The sequence below is a fragment of the Leucopleurus acutus genome (assembly GCF_964270905.1).
Source record: "Leucopleurus acutus genome assembly, chromosome: 6".
NCBI classification, from domain to species: Eukaryota; Metazoa; Chordata; class Mammalia; order Artiodactyla; family Delphinidae; genus Leucopleurus; species Leucopleurus acutus.
In genome coordinates, this window is record NC_139149.1 from 67,181,699 (window position 1) to 67,203,455 (window position 21,757).

The 21,757-nt window shown below is 36.4% G+C and overlaps 2 protein-coding genes across 2 annotated transcripts in view; one reads left to right on the plus strand and one right to left on the minus strand.

Annotated features, from left to right (window-relative positions):
• The window catches only part of ITGA4 (integrin subunit alpha 4), a gene marked incomplete at its 5' end in the record, with an annotated part of 82,925 nt that extends 75,456 nt beyond the window's left edge, over positions 1-7,469 (plus strand). Inside the window, 6 exons of the mRNA XM_082841518.1 lie at positions 2,128-2,235; positions 3,044-3,169; positions 3,932-4,051; positions 5,941-6,039; positions 6,408-6,527; positions 6,903-7,469. Of these exons, the coding sequence (XP_082697644.1) occupies positions 2,128-2,235; positions 3,044-3,169; positions 3,932-4,051; positions 5,941-6,039; positions 6,408-6,527; positions 6,903-7,001 (672 nt within the window). The 3' untranslated portion in view covers positions 7,002-7,469. The remainder of the gene's footprint in view (positions 1-2,127; positions 2,236-3,043; positions 3,170-3,931; positions 4,052-5,940; positions 6,040-6,407; positions 6,528-6,902) is intronic.
• The window catches only part of CERKL (CERK like autophagy regulator), a gene marked incomplete at its 5' end in the record, with an annotated part of 149,243 nt that continues 134,953 nt past the window's right edge, over positions 7,468-21,757 (minus strand). The window contains 3 exons of the mRNA XM_082841519.1: positions 7,468-9,598; positions 10,438-10,616; positions 17,790-17,886. Coding sequence (XP_082697645.1) covers positions 9,517-9,598; positions 10,438-10,616; positions 17,790-17,886 — 358 coding nt within the window. The 3' untranslated portion in view covers positions 7,468-9,516. The remainder of the gene's footprint in view (positions 9,599-10,437; positions 10,617-17,789; positions 17,887-21,757) is intronic.

The window sequence follows — 21,757 nt, forward strand, 5'->3', positions numbered from 1 at the left end:
GCTAAAGATGCATGCAGAAATCAGAATAGGTCAAGATCTTTGGGTGCAAATCAGTGAAACCTCTTCGTGGTCCAAGCTTCATACAAGTCCTAACCTTACCAAGTAAAGGAAGCTTTTACCTCCGCATCTCCATTTAAGGTCTGCTTGGTCAGCCTTTCAAGCCATTGGTATAGGACCCGTGACAAGTGATCCATCATTTATTAAATAATCTTTTTAAAAAGGAAAGAGTATCATCATCATCCAGAAGTATTAACATACTAAGAGAAAGCTAAAGTTTCATTAAACACTTTTTACCGTCAAACTGAAATTTTTGTTACAGCATGGATGTTGATAAGGAGCAAATAATTGGAGATAATGTCCACAAAAACATTTTTTGAACCGAAAGCACTGCTCACACATTCTCAAGAGCTATATAACAATCTACAGACTGTGAGTGAATCTGCATTAGGTACATTATCATGTTTTGTAAGGCAGTGCTTTTCAAAATGTGTATCAGAATCACTTGAGGTGCTTATCCAAAATGCAAACTCCTGGGCCACTGCCCCAGTCTGTGGAAGAAGAATGACCTCAAAATTCTTTTGAGTCCATACTCAAGTTGTTGTTACACTAGTATACCCTAGTGTTGGAAAAATGTCGCCCTCTACTTTGAAGTCCCCCAAAATGCTCCTGTCACAGTCCAGTGGGGGTTTGTACTCTGATAAACAGAAACTGAGTTGGACTCTAGAAGGCCTATTTATTACGTTGCAAATAATAGTTCGCAAGTGTTGTCTAGTTAAATTACAATGGAGTGACTGGGCATGGAGATTCTTTCAGTCTGTAGGCTTGGTGACTTGTCCAAGTATGAAGATGTTCTCGGAGGTCTAAATGTTATTAGGCGAACATGCATAAAGAATATTGTAAGTGAGCTTGGTTATTTGCTGGCGTCAGGAAGACCTTGTCTAAAGGTCTGGGCAGTGCTGGGTCCCCATTGCTGACATTGCCTTTTGCAACTGCCCTGTGTTTCCAAGGCCTGGCAGTTACCACCTGTCCCAAAGCCCAGGGATACTCTCTCTCTATTTACATCGTGTGCGTTCAGAAGATTATTGCAGGTCTTTGAGTCATGCTATTTCATTTAGATATTGTAGCACATCTTTTTTCTGACTTACTGTGTTGGTTTTATAGTTCTCAGGAGGCCATATTTTGGCCCAATTTCCTTCTTCAGCGTTCTGCAAACCCCAGATTTATCAACAGTAATGAAATATCTTCCCCTTATGCATTATTAAAAAACTGGTTTTTTCCTAAAACCCAATAACCTACCCTCTTCTGATTTCATGAGTGCATCAGCATTATAATTTTCCTGAATTTAAAATATTTTTATTCACTTACTGCTGCTGATGATTCTCTCAGCACAGAGTGACTTTGTGAAACCCACATAGAATTTAGAATTAGGATACCTGGGTTTTGGTCCCGCTTCTTGTCACTTTTTAACTTTCATCTTGGTTACAACGTTAACACCTCAGCATTTTCCTGAGATGGCAAATAATAAAATGTCAGCCCACCTCATGGGCTAGTTATAAGGACAACCGATCGTGGTTTTCTAGATCTATAATGTGCCATACCCAGGTACAGTTGGCCCTTGAACAACACAGGTTTAAACTGCACGGGTCCACTTATATGTGGATTTTTTTCCAGTAGTAAATACTATAGTACTACTCAATCCACGGTTGGTTGAATCTGTACATACAGAGAAACCAGGTAGACAGAGGGCTGAGTATACATTATATTAGGAGTTTCACCTGTGCTGAGGTCAGTGACCCTAATCCCCCTGAGTGGTTCAGGGGTCAACTGTATATTATTGATGTCTTTTTCCTCAGACTACTTCTGCGGTAGACCATCAGCGTAGACAGTTTGGTCTCATCGGCACCAAAAGGAGAGGTCTAGGAATAATGACTAGTTATATTATTAACAAACGTTTTAAAGTTCTGCCTATAGATATTCTGTCTCCTTTTGCCGTGCAGCTGCCAACTCCAAACCCCCACCATTATAAATGTTACATGAAATATATGGGTTCGCCTGAAAAGTTCATTGGTATCTGTACTTCTATAAAAAGTATTTTTTGAGTGTTTAAATTTTCTTTCTTCTTATCAGGTTATCAACACTGGCCAAAGCATGGCTCCAAATATTAGTGTGGAAATAACGATACCAAATTCTTTTATTCCCCAAACTGATAAACTGTTCAACATTTTGGATGTCCAGGTAAAAACGTGTTCCTTCCTTTATTCTAAGTAATATTGCTAAAATGGAGATTTCTGTTACTTCAGTCACACTTAGTCTAAACTACGAATGCACCGTGCATTTACTGTGTACACTTTGAATATTGCATTAGAATGGCAGGATTACAGTAGAACCTCTACATGTGACTTAACACAATAAGAGAACTATGCTCTACCATCTTTGGTAGATTTTCTTTGTGATAGGGACCTGTGGCAGTAATTTAATTGGTGGAATTCTCCATAAAGCTTGAGACCACTGTTGAAAAAGCAGTACTTCAGCCTTTTATTAATATTCAAATAACTACTTAAGAATCAATATTCTTGTGTTGATGATTCTATCAGAATTGTTTTTACGTTCCCAGTTTTAAGACAATCGACAAAGAAACCTACTCAGTAGATTTGATATATAATCCTTAAAAATCTTACTTGAATCCCAGATTTAGATGGTAGGGCATGCTTTTAGAACACTTTGTTGTATGTCTAAAGCCAAAGAGATGTTCAATATAATGCTAATGTTCAAATGTCCATTTTTCATATTGCCCTAATTTCTGTAAAGTTAAGGCCATTTGATCAATTTGGGACCTATATCCAACCCTTTAAAATTTTTCTGGGTTTTTGTTGCGTTTTTTGCTACAGAGATTTAATCTCTCCCACATCAAAAAATATTTTCACACAATTTTATAAGTACTTGATATATTTCAGGAAAGGTAAGCTTTAAAAGGTAAGTTTTAAAGCCATGTAGCTGTTGTTCTTTCCAATATTGGGTAAGATTTTTCTTTCTTTCTTTGTAGACTACTGTTGGAGAATGCCATTTTAAGAATTACCAAAGAAAGTGTGCATTAGAGCAGAAAAAAGGCACAATGGAGACCCTGAAAGATATATTCAAATTTTTATCAAAGACTGATAAGAGGCTACTGGTAAGTTTCCATTTTTCAGGTTGTAGTTTTTGCTTTCCAACCTACAGAACTGAAACACTTAAACCCATGAACCAAGGGGTTTTGAACTGTCAGTTGAGTATAGGAGAGAAGCCAGTTCAGGTAATGTTCTTGTGTGTGAGGAACAGGCATGATTGGAGAGTTGAGAGACACCCAGGGTTAAATATATACAATATACTTTCATTCTTTATGCAACAAGTGCCCAATTTATGCCAACCAGACGTTGTGTCAGACCCTTTGCGGGTCAAGATGCTGTTCTCAGCTGAACGGCCTTTGTGGCATGAAATTAATTTTCAGTATTTTCATTTTAGTGAATGTATGGGGGAAAAAACCCAAGAAAGCCCTTAAAATGATCCAAGTTTTACAATGAACATAGAACATGTAACGTAGCAAGACTCTGATTAGGTGTCTTACTTTTTCTATCCCAGAAGATTAAGCTCATAAGAATAATGAAAACATGTGATCTAGTTCGAATAGTTTGTTTTTGTTAATTTACTAAACATTCGTGTTTTGTTTAAAACAAGATAATTTTTTAAGTGCCACTAATGAAAGCATATCTTTAATTCCATGTTTATATCAAGATAAATTTCTGCAAAATGCCACTAAGGGGAGCAGATCTTGAATGCCACGTGTATTTAGCCATCTAAATATTCAGCCATCTAAATATTCAGCCATCTAAATATTTTAGCCATCTTTTTTTAAAATGTTGAAATTTTAACATCGCTCTTTTGTATTCTTTTCAAGTACTGCATGAGAGCTGATCCACATTGTTTAACTTTCTCATGCAATTTTGGGAAAATGGACAGTGGAAAAGAAGCCAGTGTTCACATTCAGTTGGAGGGTCGGCCATCCATTTTAGAAATGGTAAGTCTATGATACAGTGACAACTTTGTGGAGAAGATTTCATATAGAATCTACAAACGCGACCATCTTATACAGGTAGGATGGTACGTAAGGAGGCATTCAACAAATTAAGACGGTATGAATGAATGTAAAATCTGGAGTGAAACTCCAAAACTGTTTCCATTTATCACTACAAAATACACTGTCTAAATGACATGGCTTTCGTAATTAAACAGATTACTAAGACTGTAAATAGACTATAATGAAGAGATTTTAGAAAGCATGTCCAACTGTTTATGAACCTTGACCAAATTAGAGAAGTTAGCTGCTTTAACATTTCATATATCCTTAAAATTCTTCCCAAATTACTTTATGCTTAAAAACCTACTATTGTATATCGTATACATTTATTACTATATATTTGCTAAAAATTAAGACTTCCAGAAAATCAAACTAAAACATCAAAATTTATCAACAACAGTAAAACACAAACACGCTTTTAAGAAGATGAACTTTGAAAGGTTGAATTAAAAATTAAATACGTGTTGGACTTCTTCCTAAGAAGCAGTATGCATATTTATGAGAAGTACTTTGAGATCATTGGTTTTATCTGGAGTTCTGTTCTTCAGTTTCCTTATCAGATTAATATGGGTAATATCTCTTTTTCAGGGTTGCTGCAGATTAGATGATTTTCATAAAGCACTTAGTGCACAGCACATAATAAGCTAAAGGAAATGAGAGCTATTATGTTTTGTTAAGAGGAGTAGTTGAAATTACCACAAGGTGGTCAAGAGGAACACGCACCCGACAGGGAAATAAGAGCTGTCTGTTTTAGTTACAAGTTATTTAAACTTTTGCAGCCTGCCTCCATACTCTTTTTGAGGTCCAGGTTTCTCAACACTGGGCACTAGTAGCATTTTGGACCAAATGCTTCTTTGTTGTCAGGGGCTGTCCTGTGCATTGTAGGATATTTAACAGCATAGCTGGCTTCTCCCCACTAAATCCTCCCAAGTCCTGCCAGCCAGAAATGTCTCCAGACATAGCTGACTCTCCTCGAGGGTACAGAATCATCCCTGTTGAAAAAAACTGCTCCAGATAAAGTGTATAATTTATTTTTAGCCCTAAAATTCTGCATGTTCTCTCCAAAATGTTAAATAACCTTTACACAGTAGTTTTAACTTTTGTTGGTCATAGTGTCCTCTTTAAGAATTTGACAAAAGAATATATTCTCATCTACCCTAATGAACGCACATATGAAAAATAAAAAAAATCTCGATTTTGAATACAACTTCAAAGATCCTTAGAGTCTATGGAGCCTGTCCACAGATGCCCAAGCTCTGGATTCTGGGTGATAAAGCCCTCTGTTAGACAGTAAAGCTCTGAGGTCAGCCACTGATTTTATTTTTGAATGTTATAAATATTTGTACCGGATTTTTTCATTACGATATTTGGTACACTAATCTGTATTTGATCAGAGCAGAAAGATGACAACACTATTAAGAAAAACAAGCCCAAATAAAATTAATTTGAGGAAATGTTTATCAGACAAAGAAAGTCTTCTTTGGGAATAAAAATTCAATAGCTAAGGTAAAAATACACTGGTAATTATCAAATAGTATTTAAATATTAACTATTATAAGCATTTAAATCAAGTTCTCTGCAAAGCAGCCATGTTTCATAAAAGGATTTCAACAAAATGATGCCATATAAATTAATACCAAGGACATGCCTTTGGAACCAAAGGAAGCATTGCATTGCAATTAACTACAAATGGTGAAACCGGAGAAGCTAACTTGTGAAAACCTTTAGAATAGAAGTAGTTTCTCATGATTCTTCCCTGCTCTGTGTTTTCATGAAACAAAACGATGTATCAGGCTACAGTGATCTTTTTTTTTTTATTTATTGAACAGGATGAGACTAGAGCCCTGAAGTTTGAAATAAGAGCAACAGCTTTTCCAGAGCCAAATCCAAAAGTTATTGAACTAAACAAGGATGAGAATGTTGCACATGTAAGATTATTACCGTTTTAACCAAAACATTGTGGGAAAAAATATTGCTAGTGTTTGGTCAGGAAAATCATGGCAAGCCTAATATACTTTACAGGGGATTGGTATTTTCTACAACTGCCAGGAAGGCATGACATAGCTCTTTCAGGAGGTGATTTTGGTAGGATGGGTTGGAGGAAGAACCACAGATATGGCCCATTACACACCCTGTTTCTGCTAAACAGTTACCAATGTTTCCTATGGTTTGTGTTAGACCAGCAAGAGAATGGGATGGGTTATTCTGAATACTATTGGGGATCGTGGAGGGGCTTCAAACGAAATAGAGGCAAGGTTTTAAAGTGGTGTTTCTTTATTTTGGTTAATTTATGTAGGTGCTACTCGAAGGACTACATCATCAAAGACCCAAACGCCATTTCACTATAGCTATTATTTTAAGTAGCTTGCTACTTGGACTTATTTTACTTTTATTGATTTCATATGTTATGTGGAAGGTAAGCCTTTAATAATTACCAATGTTAATTCTTATACTGATTGATTGCATATTTCTCTTAACTTTAGTACCACAGTCTTTCTAGAAAAATACGCCTTCTTAAAAGGTAACTTATCTTCAACAAATGTTCAAACTATAACAAACGTTTTGAAAGATGTTCTTTCTAACTAAGCATTGGGCAAACACTGCACGTTATATGTTGAATTCCAATTTTGGAGAGTGCGTGCATCACTGAGAAATCCTGCAGTAACAACAAAACAATGCTCTTTAACCCAGTATTTATTTCCCAAACTAATTTTTGCTGACTACAATTGACATTGACTCTTATTATACTCATATCAAATAGCTAATGTTCGTGACTAAATGCTATTTTCAGGCTGGCTTCTTCAAAAGACAGTACAAGTCTATCCTACAACAAGAAAACAGAAGAGACAGTTGGAGTTACATTAACAGTAAAAGCAGTAAAGATGATTGAAGACTTCTTTCAAATTGAGAGAATAACAGACTCAGGTTACAGTATACTAAAACAAATTTAGACATTGTTTACAAGAAACCGTGAATTCTGCCTCAGACTTCTTCTGTGTACTTCTTTTAGTCATGACCTTGTGACATGTTATGTCTTAATGCAGATGAAAAATCGAAGCAGTGATTATTCTAAGAGAAAATAACTCCAAAAGTAATACTTCAATATATCCAAAAAGATAATCTTTCAGCTCTTAAATGGATAGAAAAAACACTAAAGCATCAGCTTATCCAAGATAAGTAATCCCTGGACAATACCTTGAAATGAGTGCATCTGAATTGAAATTATGTTGAAGTAAACAACTCGACTGGAGAAAACTTGGACTTTGAGGTATCATTCCTTTAAAAGAAATACTATTTACCATATGTGCTGGCTTTGGTAAAATTAATTCCACCAAATAGGTAAGGACTCATTTCTAATATTTCTAATGAATAGAAGAGGAACATTATCATTTTAAAGCATATTTTATCTTTAAAGACATTGATTTGTAATATATTTCCTATAACCTTTGATCAACAACCATCTATTCAGCAGTCTATGAATACTATGGCCTGATGAGCAAACTTCAGACTGAAGTTATACACTGGTTTGAGCTTAATGGGATAATTTCTGGCTAATTATTGTTTATACAGCTATGAATTTTTTTCTTTCTGTACATATATATATACATAAGTTTTTAAGAGAAAATATGTTTATTATATAGGTATAAATCCAGTAAGTCCTTCTATAACACAATTTTATCAAGGGAAAGGTACTGAAGAGTAAATTGTAAAAATCCATCTTTAATCAAATTTTTTGTTTATAAAAACAACAGTACTTAGAATTCTAATTTATATTCTAAAACAGATCGAATGTTGCACTTTAGCTGATATATGTAAACTATGAAAACTGTACCTCACTAATTTTTAAAAATCAAAGCTCTGCAAAGAACATATTGGGGACCAGTATTTCATACAAATTAGATACTGTTTAAAATGTTGACTATCAAATTCAGCAAATAAACGAATTCTTGTTTGGATGTTACTCCTTTCTCCTCAAATGTAAGTACGAAATGTGTTTTCACCAGTACTATAAGAGCATTCTCTTCTTCAGGGAAATAAATAGAGAAGCAAATTTAACTGTAAAATTGAAAAATATAGATTTAGCTTGTATCAGGTAAAAATGTGACATCGAAATTTCCATGTTTTAGTGATGGCTGAAGTATTTTAAGTTTTTTGTTGGTGTTATCTTAGACTTTTTATAATGAAGTAGTTCTTCTGCGTCTAAAATACCTCTTCACTTGCAAATACAATCACTTTTTGTAATATTTATTCATGCATATGAACTAAATGCTGATAAACACCAGAATATAATTTCCTCTGACATCTGTCTTGATATGAAGGTTGTGGCCAAATTTTCGAAATCTGTTACGGGAAGTGATAGGTTAGAGGGCAGTCTTTACCACTATGGAGGAGGATTACTTCATAGAGGTCCCTGCCAACAGCTGTCTTCCTCAGACCACTTAATTCCTGTAAGTTATCTGTTCACAAATTGGTGGCTGGAGAATGAAAAATGCACCGAAACTTGTGAAGGCATTTGAGCAGTGGGACCCAATGAGCACGAAACCTCCTGAACTCGGGGGTGTACCAATAGAAATTAATTAACTCAATTTTAAAGAACCCTTTGAACAAAAGATACTGTGTTTTTTTATGATTAAAAAACAAGTCGTTCTTTCAAGAAAATGTCTAGGCTCATTGGTGGAAAATCAAATCCAAATTTAGAATTGCTTCCTCAAGGATGATCCCTGAGGAAATTTAAATTTTGTTCCTTCCTACTAGAAATGACACCATTTCAGGTAGGATTCTAACCAGTTAGATAGTTTGAATAGTTTATGTGTATTATGGATTTCAAAACCCTACCACTTTGAGTTTTCAACTTTCAGAGAATATTCACCAAAGTGGTACTATAACTTTTTAAAAAATCCATCTGTTTTCTTTTCGGCAAGTAGTCTAGGTATTAGAGAGCTTTTGAAAAAATAGTACTATTTCTGGTTATATCATTTCCTAGCTGTGTAATTTAATACCGCTGGATTACGTACCTCATCAAGAAATCAGGACAGTCTTTCTTACATGAACTCTGTGGTCTGTTGGCATCAGGCTATAGGAAATTTAACATCAGAATTGATGGACTCAAATCCAGGAATCCAAATTAGTTCATTTTGGAATTAATCTAGGTTAAATATTGATATATCATGTTTAAATTTCAAGTATATGAAAGATTTACTTTCCATTCCAATAAATACTTTCCAAAAACCAGAATTTAAATCGTTTTGTATATATTTCATGTCTTAAAGCCTAGAAGCTAATTTTTAGTAACATCAAAAATAGCAATTTTAATCTCTTTTAAAAATAGTTTTTTCCTTACTAAAATATCTGTTTAAAACATGACAATATCCCTTCGTATTAAAATTCTAATTTTCACATTCCGCTTATAAACAACTACATGTTACTTTGGAATCATTCGTTTCTTCCATGCTTTTTCCATAAAGATTGATAAGTCTTGGGTGTACTCTGTAAAGAATATAAGAATATGTATGATTATTTCATCAACCTATCATTCTGTTATTTTTCACACATAACCCCTATCGAATGTGGTGCATAATACCAAATAGAAATCTAATGATAGCCAACGAGCATACATTCATGGCAGAGCTGCCATCTAGGAAAAAATGCAGGGCCTAATAAATCAGCAGCAGTAATTCCTGTAAAGCCCAGTCACCCACGAATGTAGAAAGCTCACACCTAGCAGGCTACTCAGGGAGCCCTGCACACTTCTTCTACCCACCGAGTCATAATGCTTATCAACAATAAGTTTGCATGTTCCCAAGCCTGTTTGTAACCCATTGCTCTTGTTAATATGTAAAATTGTTCTTACGTAAAGTATGCTTTGGAAAGACGATAAAAGCAAACTGCTGAACACAAAGTGTTACAGTATTTGTTGTGGGTAAAAGGAAATTTTAAACGACTGGGGGATTAAATTGTAACCATCTGCTATTCAGATGGCATCACAAGGTTTCAGATCTTAATCCATTTTTTAAAATTCAAAATGGAAATTGTAGACATACATTATCTGTATAGTTTGTGAAGAATGGTAATTCAGAATGCCAACGTAGAGACTCATAACCAAAGAACATGCTTTGGTTCTACATAACAATTAGTGAAGAAATACAAAGTTACACTTCTTTATTTATTAAAATTGTACATGTGTCTTTTTATGCTTCCCTGACTTACGAATTTAAAACAAAATTAGCCCAACTGCCTGTTTTGATAGTTATAAGGCAGCAACTTCCATTTATGTGTCTATCAGACACAAAACTGATAGTACAAGATGGTGAAATAATTAGACTTACCTAACACGGACCTCTGATGCAACTTCCATTAAATCACCATCTACATTCCAAGGGAAACTGCTTCCTGTAGCAGTTTCATGTGGTACGTCTTCTTCCTCTGGATTGTGTCCACTGCTGTTACTCCTTGGGTGAACTTTTACTTCTTCAACAGTGTAAGTCTCAACAAATGGAAAATTAAACTAAAAAAACCAAAAAATAAATGCAAATAATCTTGGTACTTGCTTTATCCCTAACTGTAATGCAAACTAGAAAGTTCACTGTGCTCTCATTTGCAAGTAAATATCAGTGTGCATGCTGATGTTTTCATAGCTTTGAAACTCTAATTAGTTCCAATTTCTTTGGAAGAAGGAGCCCCTTTTCTGCTTTCCTAGCTCATTTAGATCTAGCAGCTGGCAAACTTGTTTTATGACAAATAGTATATGTCCATGAAATTGTATACAATAATTTCCAATAAAAACTAAATCTTTAATATTGGTCTGTTGTTATAGAGGATTTATATAATCCACTGACTTGATTATTGTCAACTAGTTTAACTGATGTAGAGCAAACTCTAGAATAAGTTTCACGTTTGGAATTTAATTACGAAGAACTAAACTTATGACGGTAAAAAGAGAAAGTCCATCCCATGTGATTTCGACAGGTATTTGCCTGTCTCATCCTCACTTTGAAGATGGACACAAGTTGCATGATAATTATGGTTGCTTACTGACCACTCTAGCATGGTACAAAGTCAGCTTCATATTTCAGTCTTTCTTGGTCATGCCACCCAAAGCAACCTACAGATTTAATGTGATCCTTATCAAACTACCCATACCCATGACATTCTTCACAGAAATAGAACAAATCATCCTAAAATTCATATGGAACCATAAAAGACCCAGAATTGCCAAAGCAACCCTGAGGAAAAAGAACAAAGCAGGAGGCATAACCCTCCCAGACTTCAGACAATACTACAAAGCTACTACAAATACTACTACTAATCAAAACAGTGTGGTACCGGCACAAAAACAGACACATAGATCAATGGAACAGAATAGAGAGCCCAGAAATAAGCCCACACACCTATGGACAATTTAATCTTTGACAAAGGAGGGAAGAATATACAATGGGGAAAAGACAGTCTTTTCAGCAAGTGGTGTTGGGAAAATTGGACAGCCACATGAAAATCAATGAAGTTAGAACATTCCCTCACATCATAGACAAAAACGAACTCAAAATGGCTTAAAGACTTACATATAAGACATGACACCATAAAACCCCTAGAAGAGAATACAGGCAAAACATTCTCTGACATAAATCATACCAATGTTTTCTTAGATCAGTCTCCCCAGGCAATAGAAATAAAATCAAAATTAAACAAATGGGACCTATTCACACTTATAAGCTTTTGCACAGCAAAGGAAACCATAATCAAAATTAAAAGACAACCTAAGGAATGGAAGAAAATATTTCCAAATGATATGACTGACAAGGGCTTAATTTCAAAAATATACAAAGAGCTCATACAATTTAATAACAACAATAAAAAAATCGAAAAGTGGGCAGAATATCTAAATAGGCACTTCTCCAGAGAAGACATACAGATGGCCCATCGGCACATGAAAAGATGCTCGTCATTCCTAATCATCAGAGAAATGCAAATCAAAACTACAATGAGGTGCCACCTCACACTGGTCAGAATGGCCCTCATTAAAAAGTCTACAAATAACAAATGCTGGAGAGGGTGTGGAGAAAAGGGAGCCCTCCTACACTGTTGGTGGGAATGTAAATTGGTGCAGCCACTATGGAAAACAGTATGAAGGTTCCTCAAAAAACTAAAAATAGAGTTGCCATATGTTCCAGCAATCCCATTCCTGGGCATATACCCAGACAAAACCTTAATTCGAAAAGATACGTGCACCCAGTGTTCAAAACAGCACTATTTATAGTAGCCAAGACATGGAAACAACCTAAATGCCCAACAACAGATGAAAGATAAAGAAGATGTGGTACATATATACAATGGACTGTTACTCAGCCATAAAAAAGAATGAAATAATGCCATTTGCAGCAACATGGATGAACCTAGACATTATCATACTAAGTGAAGTAAGCCAGACAGAGAAAGACAAATACCATATGCTATCACTTATATGTGGAATCTAAAATACAACACAAATGAACTTACCTACGAAACAGAAACAGACTCACAGAGAACAGACTTGTGGTTCCCAAGGTGCGGGCAGGGGAGGGAAGGATTGGGAGTTTGGGATTAGCAGATGCCACCTATTATATATAGGATGGATAAACAACAAGGTCCTACTGTGTAGCATAGGGAACTATATTCAATATCCTGCAATAAACCATAATGGAAAAAAATATGAAAAATATTATATATATGTATAACTGAATCACTTTGCTGTAAGCAGAAATTAACACATTGTAAATCAACTATACTCCAGTAAAAAATTTTTTAAAAATTTAAATTTTTCTTACTTGCCTAAGGAAACTATAGTGAAAAAATATATATTCTCTGAAATAAGTAAGATAGCCAAGTAACTTTTTAGTAGAAATGCACAACTACTCATTTATTTCAGTTTTCAGATAAATGGCATGAGGTTTATCACAAATATATTATCTACATGTTTTTTTTCCCTTCTTTCACATATAAACCTCGATGAAGAACAGAATTTTAAAAGTTGCCAGAAAACTATTTTCCCCAAAACCCTTATTTTGCCAAATGTGGAAACATCAATGTCCAGCAGATCTTACAGTTTATACTGAATAATGCATGGGTTACATGGTGGATAATACTGGGTTACATGATGGCAACAGTTGTTCTATTTGAAGTACAGGGTTAGCAGGCCCCAAGCAACTCTCTGTTGGAAAAAGCAAGGCTCTCTCTAAAACTGCCTAATAGTCACTGCATTAGACTTCCCATTTCAGGTGTAAGGTTTGGGGCCACACGTCACACTGCACTTGTAAAATGTTCTACATTTTTCATTCATTGTAAAAATAATGTGTTTTAGTTGTTTTCTTAAACATTTTTTAAAATTTTATTTATTTATTTGGTTGTGCCGGGTCTTAGTTGCGGCAGGCCAGGCTCCTTAGCTGTGGCATGTGAATTCTCAGTTGCAGCATGCATGTGGTAGAGTTCCCTGACCAGGGATCAAACCCGGCCCCCCTGCTTTGGGAGCACGGAGTCTTAACCACTCCGCCACCAGGGAAGTCCCAAAATAATGTGTTTTAAATGAGTCAGTGATCACTGGCCATTATGGGTTAAATTGTGTCCCCCGTAAAGATATCTAGAAGTCCTAACTCTTAGTACATGTGACTGTCACCTTATTTGGAAATAGGGTCTTTGCAAATGTAATCAAGTTAAGATGAGGTCATTTGGGTGGCCCTAATCCAATATGACTGATGTCCTGGTTAAGAGAGGAGAATGCCATGTGAAGATAGACACTCAGGGAGAATGTCATGTGATGAAGGGGTCAGAGACTTGAGCCATGCAGCTAAAGCCAAGGAGTGTCAGGAACTGATGGCCATCACCGGTAAGTCTATTGTCTTACATCGTCAGTTTTCATGTGCACACTTCACAAAATGAAGCTCCATTCATCCATGCATGCACATTTATTACCTAGGAAGCCACAGACATTGTTAGATGGGACTTAGGGAAGCCAAGAGCGTGATATCACGTGTGAGGGTGTGTTTGGGGCATGAGGAAGGGAAGTTAACAATTAAAGTTGTGATATATATATAAGTGCCATGATGGTATAAGCACAGAGAAATGAGAAGAGGCAAACAGGCTCAGGATATTGGGTGAATTGCCCTCTTGAGCTGAGTCTTAACACAGAAGAATTAGCCTGGAGGTGAAGAGAAGCTCTGGAGAGAGGAAACCACGTTTGCAAGAATACAGAGATATGCCATGATCAAGCATAGTGTGATACTGATGGCAACACTGGTATTTTGGCATTTATTTTTCAGAGTATGTTAATGCCTATATTTGATTTTAAAACATAGACACATATGGTGTTATGGGCTGAATTGTGTCCCCCCTCTCCCCAATTTATATGTTGAAGTCCTAACTCTCTGTACCTCAGAATGTAACCATATTTGGAGATTAGGTCTTTAAAAGGTGATTAAGTTAAATGAGTCTTTTAGGGTAGGCCCAAATCTAATATGACTGGTGTCCTTATAAAAGGAGGAAATTGGGACACACAGAGAGACCCCAGGAATGTGCATGCACAGAGAAAAGATCAAGTGAGGACACAGCCAGAAGGCAGCCGTCTGTAAGCCAAGGAGACAGGTCTTGGGAGAAACCAAACCTACCCAGTCTGTGGTATTTGTTATGGCAGCCCGAGAAAACGAATTCAATGACCAAAGCACGAGAAATCTGGTGGAGGATGGCAAGAAGCGAGGCTGTGACACGGGCAAGGGCTAGAATACAAGGGGCCTTGTATTCCACACTGAGGAAATTTGATGTCATCCTGATGACAATAACACATTGAAGAATTAGGCAGGAGATAAAGCAGATACGTATTTTAGAAAAATCCCTCTAGAATGCAGTGTGGAAGACCAGAGAAAAGAAAGATCAGAAGGAGGCTACTGGAGGCAAGAAGGGATTAAGGTTTGAATTAATTGGTGGACTGGTTGTGAGGAATGAGGGAGAGGGATGCAGAGTAACTCCAGGATGGGTAGAGAGTGGTACCATTGCCCTTTGTAGGGAAACACAGAAGGAGCACCATCCAGGAAGAGGGCGATAAGGTAAGTAGTGGACGTGCTGGACTCCAGATGCCTGTGAGTTTTATAACCTTCTCAGCACACAGGAAGGCACAGTGGTCCTGCAGATCAGAAAGGAAGAGAGAACCCTTGGTAGTGTGCAAAGTTCAGATAGTGGTTCAAGCAATGGGAAGCAGTGAGATCACCCAGGAAAAGGTATCATGAGAAGAAGGTTACAAACAAATCCCTGGGGAATAACAAGGGTTTTTAAACCCCCTAAACAAAAATGAGGGTCAAAGCAAACGTAGGAATGTTTTCAATGTGAACAGAGGAAACAAAGGCCAGCTACAGGAGTTGAAAAGACTTGAAGAGTAATTTCTACCTCTATCTATTTCACACAGAGATGGGAAACGCACGACGCGTCACCTACAAATGATGGTTTTCAGTACATTCTACAATTGTTCAGATACGCGAACATTCAGTTCAACCTGGAAGGATGGTTCAGAGACGTAGACTGTTGCTCTCCTTAGGCTGAAGTGCCGCATTTCCCTTCCTGGACACCAGAACTGCTGCTAATTGCGAGTGGATTATATAATCTTATATTTATCTGGTCTTTATAATATTACATAATTTATATAAGTTTATATTTTTGAACATGTCACCATGAAGGAAAGAGACTACACATACACATGTATATGTGTATATGTATGTCTGTGATTTTTTAACAAATGTATCAGATTAACATTGCTTGAAAGCAGTCACCTTGGGAATCAATCCAATTATTCTTACTATATACTATTATGCAAAACAGTTTAGAATTTCTTTGCAAAATACTACAGAGCAGTAGCATGGACTTGAATTTTTGGAAAGAGCTGAGCCAATCAGTTAAGCCTAATGAAACACACACACACACACACACACACACACACACACACACACACACACACATACACACACAGGCAATAGTTTTTTTGTATCAAAAGCAAGATATGACTGGTTGAGTACCTGAGAAAAATGGTTATGTCTTGCATAACATGGTCTTCTTTTGAAAAAATTTACTTTCCTATAGATACAGAATTACATTCACTACTATGTCTTTGTCTTTATTTTTTATAGTAAGCATCTATTACTTTTAAAGTCAGAAGAAAGCTACTTTCGTAATGAAAAAAGGATGTCTACAAAAATTACCTAAGACATTTGCCCCTTAGGCAATTCCAAAAAAGAACTTCTGTAAGTAATCTGTGCAATCGTGCCTCCCTAAAATAAATATACAGCTTCTCAGGGTAAGTACCTTGGGGTTATTACTCCTTTAAGTTCTCATATGTATTTAATAGAAAAAGAATAGGAAAAGTTTATACCAACATAATGGCACTCATTATCTCTTGGAATAGAGAATTTTGAGAGCGTTTTATATATATTGTTGTCTTGTTTCTATTTTCTGACTTACAGAAAAACCAATGAACATGTATTGCTTTGGATTAAGAAAAATAATAAAGTTGCAAACAAAATTAGCAACATCTGAAAAGGCATACATTCCTTTAAAAATCAATAAATCACTATTTTCCCAAACACATAAAGTTATTAGTCTTACAACCTACATTATATCAGCTTTTTTCCACTTTGTCTCCTTAGAGATTTATATTTAAAGAAAATAGGCCTGTATATAATTTTATGACATAATTTCCTAAACATTTCATTCAACTGGTTGCTCAATAAACATTGATCGAACAATGTAGTAGGCAGAGGAGAACTGAAACTTCATGAAGCCTGCCTGAGAAAGTTTAAAATTATAAAGAAGCAAAAATGAGAGCCTTGCAGTGGCTACCTATGTAAGAAAGATACAGCTGCTGGTCACCGGCTGGATTTACTCTCCTTCCCCCATCTGTTCTCCCCCAACTACATCCAGGCACAATTTTATACCTGGAAGAAGGTATGAGACTGTAGGGTTTTACATGCATACTATGTACTTCAAGATTCATAATTTCAGAAATTCACATATTTCTGGATCAGTTTCCTAATAACCGGCTCAGAATGTCTGCCCAAAGAATATGGCTTATAACAGTCATCGCTTCTCTTTAAAGCAAATCCCTTAAGAAAGGAAATACAGTCTTATCTATCTCTACAAATACCACCACACATCCTAAGTTTAGAATAAAATAAATAACATCTATATAAAAGTAGTGTATTTTAAAACATATTTCTGCAAATCTGTTTCAATCAATGTAAGGAGGCTGATCTTAAACAACAGGAAAATCCAAAGGTCATAACTTTAGAGGGAGTCTGCTGCCATAAAATCAAGAAGGCTAAAAATCTCAGATTGCACTACTCTTCATTCTGAAGAACAGCTGAGTATGTCATTGTATCCTTAATTTACTTCACATTTCAATGTAACACTACATTTTCTATTTTCTCTTTGCCCACACACACATAAATGTGTATAACCACCAACCCACAATTCAAAAAGGCGAATCCATATTAATACTGGTGGATACTTTTCAGAATTTGAAGAACAAATTGAAAAAAAAAGAAAGGTTAATGCATTCAGAAGAAAATAAAGCTTTCTTACAAGGCAGGACTCGCTGTCAACTCCGGCAGCATCTCTCTCCCCATGATTAATTGCCTTGCACACAGGTAATCTAAATGGTTTACTGTACCTGGTTTTTAACACTTGCATATCTTTTCAGGTGTTTTATAAATTCTGGTCGAGAAGTGTTTCGTGAAATTATAAGAGCCATGCTTCCATTATTTAATCTGAAATTAAATATTTGTATTTAACATTAAAATATTTATTAAGAGAGTACATCAGAAACTACTCTGTATCATTCCTCCTAACAAATAATGTTTACTAAAAGTTATAGGCAAGCTAGATAAATCACCATCACGTTAAATTTACCTAAAATTATTAAATCATATCTTGCTGTGCTGTCTTTTAAATGAAACAGCCTTTCAAATTAGTTTTATTAAACAACTGATTTCCTTCTCACCAAGCACTGACACCAAGCACTTCTTAAAAAATGAATCATCATGCATCCTGTTCACATATCAAGACATAATTTGAAATCCAATGTACTTACTTAGGGATTCTAAGTGTGAAACCATGTATTTTTTTAAAGATGTGTTGTACGATAGTTAATAAATACAAATGGTCTAACAACTAGTTCAACACTTTTTAAAATCTAAAGTGTGATTTAAATATTTATTTATGGGCAGGTCTAAGTGACATAGGAAACCAAATAAATCAGAGGCTCTTGGATGGATGAACTGGAGTGAACAAATGCTACCACACATGTTCAGTTAAATGACTGAACATTTTAATCTTGCATAACTCTTCAGTTCAATATAAGAGGCTGCAAATTTAGAGGTGTGATTTAGTGCCAAAAAGCCACTCACAGATGCATCTAGCTTTAGAAGGCAGTTTGCAGAAATATGCGCAAATGACTTCTAGGCTCAGTTTCAGTGCAAATAGAAAGTTATTCCAAGAATAACAATGACGACATAAAAAAGAGCTCTTTAAATCTTATGGAAGCTCAGGTTAGAGCTGTAAGGGACCTTGGAGATTACCCAGTCATTCACTCAGTTTATGTAGAAGGAAAAGAAGCCCCGAAGTTTAAGTGATTGGTTCAAAGACAGAGAAAAACAAAATAATCACTGGAACCAGAGCGCTTAATCCAGGGTCCACCATTCCTTTTACGCATTATGTCACCTCTTCCCAACTGGAAATAAATAGTACCAAAACATCAAAAAATCTAGAAACAATAAATGCTGGAGAGCGTGTGGAGAAAAGGGAACACTCTTACACTGCTGGTGGGAATGTGAATTGGTACAGCCGCTATGGAGAACAGTATGGAGGTTCCTTTAAAAACTACAAATAGAACTACCATATGACCCAGCAATCCCACTACTGGGCATATACCCTGAGAAGACCATAATTCAAAAAGAGTCATGTACCAAAATGTTCACTGCAGCTCTATTTACAATAGCCAGGACATGGAAGCAACCTAAGTGTCCATCGACAGATGAATGGATAAAGAAGATGTGGCACATATATACAATGGAATATTACTCAGCCATAAAAAGAAATGAAAATGAGTTATTTGTAGTGAGGTGGATGGACCTAGAGTCTGTCATACACAGTGAAGTAAGTCAGAAAGAGAAAGACAAGTACCGTATGCTAACACATATATATGGAATCTAAGAAAAAAAAATGTCATGAAGAGCCTAGGGGTAAGACAGGAATAAAGATGCAGACCTACTAGAGAATGGACTTGAGGATATGGGGAGTGGGAAGGGTAATCTGTGACAAAGTGAGAGAGTGGCATGGACATATATACACTACCAAATGTAAAATAGACAGCTAGTGGGAAGCAGCTGTATAACACAGGGAGATCAGCTCTGTGCTTTGTGACCACCTAGAGGGGTGGGATAGGGAGGGTGGGAGGGAGGGAGACGCAAGAGGGAAGAGATATGGGAACATATGTATATGTATAACTGATTCACTTTGTTATAAAGCAGAAACTAACACACCATTGTAAAGCAATTATACTCCAATAAAGACGTAAAAAAAAAAAATAGTACCAAAACATTAGTGTTTTGTGCATTCTTGATTTTTTTTAATTACTTAGTTTTTACTGGTAAATATGAAAAGCATTTCACGTGTCTACGTTTCAATACTTACTAGTAATTGAAACACAAGCTATGTGCCTGGCACTGTTCTAAATATTTTCCATACATTAATGCATATAATCTTAGAAAAATTCGAATATAAAAAAATTAGTTCCTATCAGCAACTCACACTGAGGTATTTTGAAGTAAATTATACTTTCCTGTGAAAAAATAAATAAAGGTGGAAGTTGAAACTCCTTTGCAATTTCGCTGAATCATCCAGAAGCTAAATTTTTGAATACCCTGGTCAGCTGAGGCTCTGATGTAAAGGCCTTTAAAAAAATGGCATGTTTGCTTACAATCCACAGAAGACATCTCTAACTAATCATCCTCCTCTGAAAAATTCATCAATGCAGATGGAACCTGGAGAGTAAGCAGTGGAATTCCAGGCCAGCTGGAAAATGACTGGAGCAGCTTGGAAGGAGGCATGAATCTACTGCTCCCAGGAGAGCAGGACTACTTCCCACGAAGGTCCTTGAGCAAACACGAGAGTCAGAGATGGCGTAGGGTTAGAGCAGCATTGTGTCGAGTCCTGGAGAATGCAGCTCTAGTCAGCCAGCCAGATCTTCACTTTTCATGGGGGAAACTACACTAGGGAGATGCACAGCTATCTAGGGTTTCTGAGGGTATGGGGAGGAAACAATCAGCCTCAATTTCTAAACCACACAAGCTCCAGCACTAGAGATAATTAATGAGACTCTGACATCTGATTTTTAAAATAGTTTCTCGGGCTTCCCTGGTGGCGCAGTGGTTGAGAGTCCGCCTGCCGATGCAGGGGATACGGGTTCGTGCCCCAGTCCGGGAACATCCCACATGCCGTGGCACGGCTGGGCCCGTGAGCCATGGCCGCTGAGCCTGCGCGTCCGTAGCCTGTGCTCCGCAACGGGAGAGGCCACAACAGTGAGAGGCCACGTATCGCAAAAAAAAAAGTTTCTCTTCTTCTCTAACTTTGGATATTTCCCTCTTTCTTACCTTCCTATCAATTGCCAAGGAAAACATTATAAATCAATCCCTTTACCAATTGTTAATCCTTCAGATTAAATATTTTGCAGGGAAGTTGAAACTAATCATTAAAATGATGTTATGAATTGCCAAAGTACATACATAAGTCATTCTTTTATTCCACTTCTGGGGAAAATCTAGCGGTGACGACATTACACAACATTCATCACCTTTCTTCTATGCTCTACAGAAATGCAAGAGAAATATATTTTCAGACCAATGATGGACAACTACATGAAAAAGATGTGCAAGAGATGGAACAGCTATAGCTTGTGGATAAAATGATATATAAAATGTCTCATGAAAATGTGGGCAGTAGATTCCGATGTACCACAATTCACACTAAATATAACTAAAATGTTTCCTTTGACTCAAAGTATCATACACACATACATGCTATTCCTGCTAAGGTTGTATACGTCTGCACTAAAATCGAAAGGCAGAGGTGTGCATAAGGAATACCAGAATTAAATACAATATTCTCAATGACTGGTAAATAAATAAATAAAGCAAAGTCGACATAAAATAACACAATAAGATCATGTCAATAAAACCCAAGGAATATTATTTTAGCCTCAGTGATATTAAAAAATCAGAGTAAATTATCATTTTTCCAGCATAAGTTACTCTCAGCCTACTCTCAAGACAAATCCTTTAAAAGCAACTCAGAAATGACCTCTTGATAATATTCTAGTTAGCCAAGAGTTAGCAGGGTATTCTGAAAGATAAATGTGGTTTATAGAAAAGTTTCAATGGGGCTTCCCTGGTGGCACAGTGGTTAAGAATCCGCCTATCAATGCAGGGGACACGGGTTCGAGCCCCGGCCCGGGAAGATCCCACATGCTGCAGAGCAACTAAGCCCGTGCACCACAACTACTGAGACTGCACTCTAGAGCCCACGAGCCACAACTGCTGAAGCCTGCGTACAAGAGAAGCCACCACAATGAGAAGCCCGCCC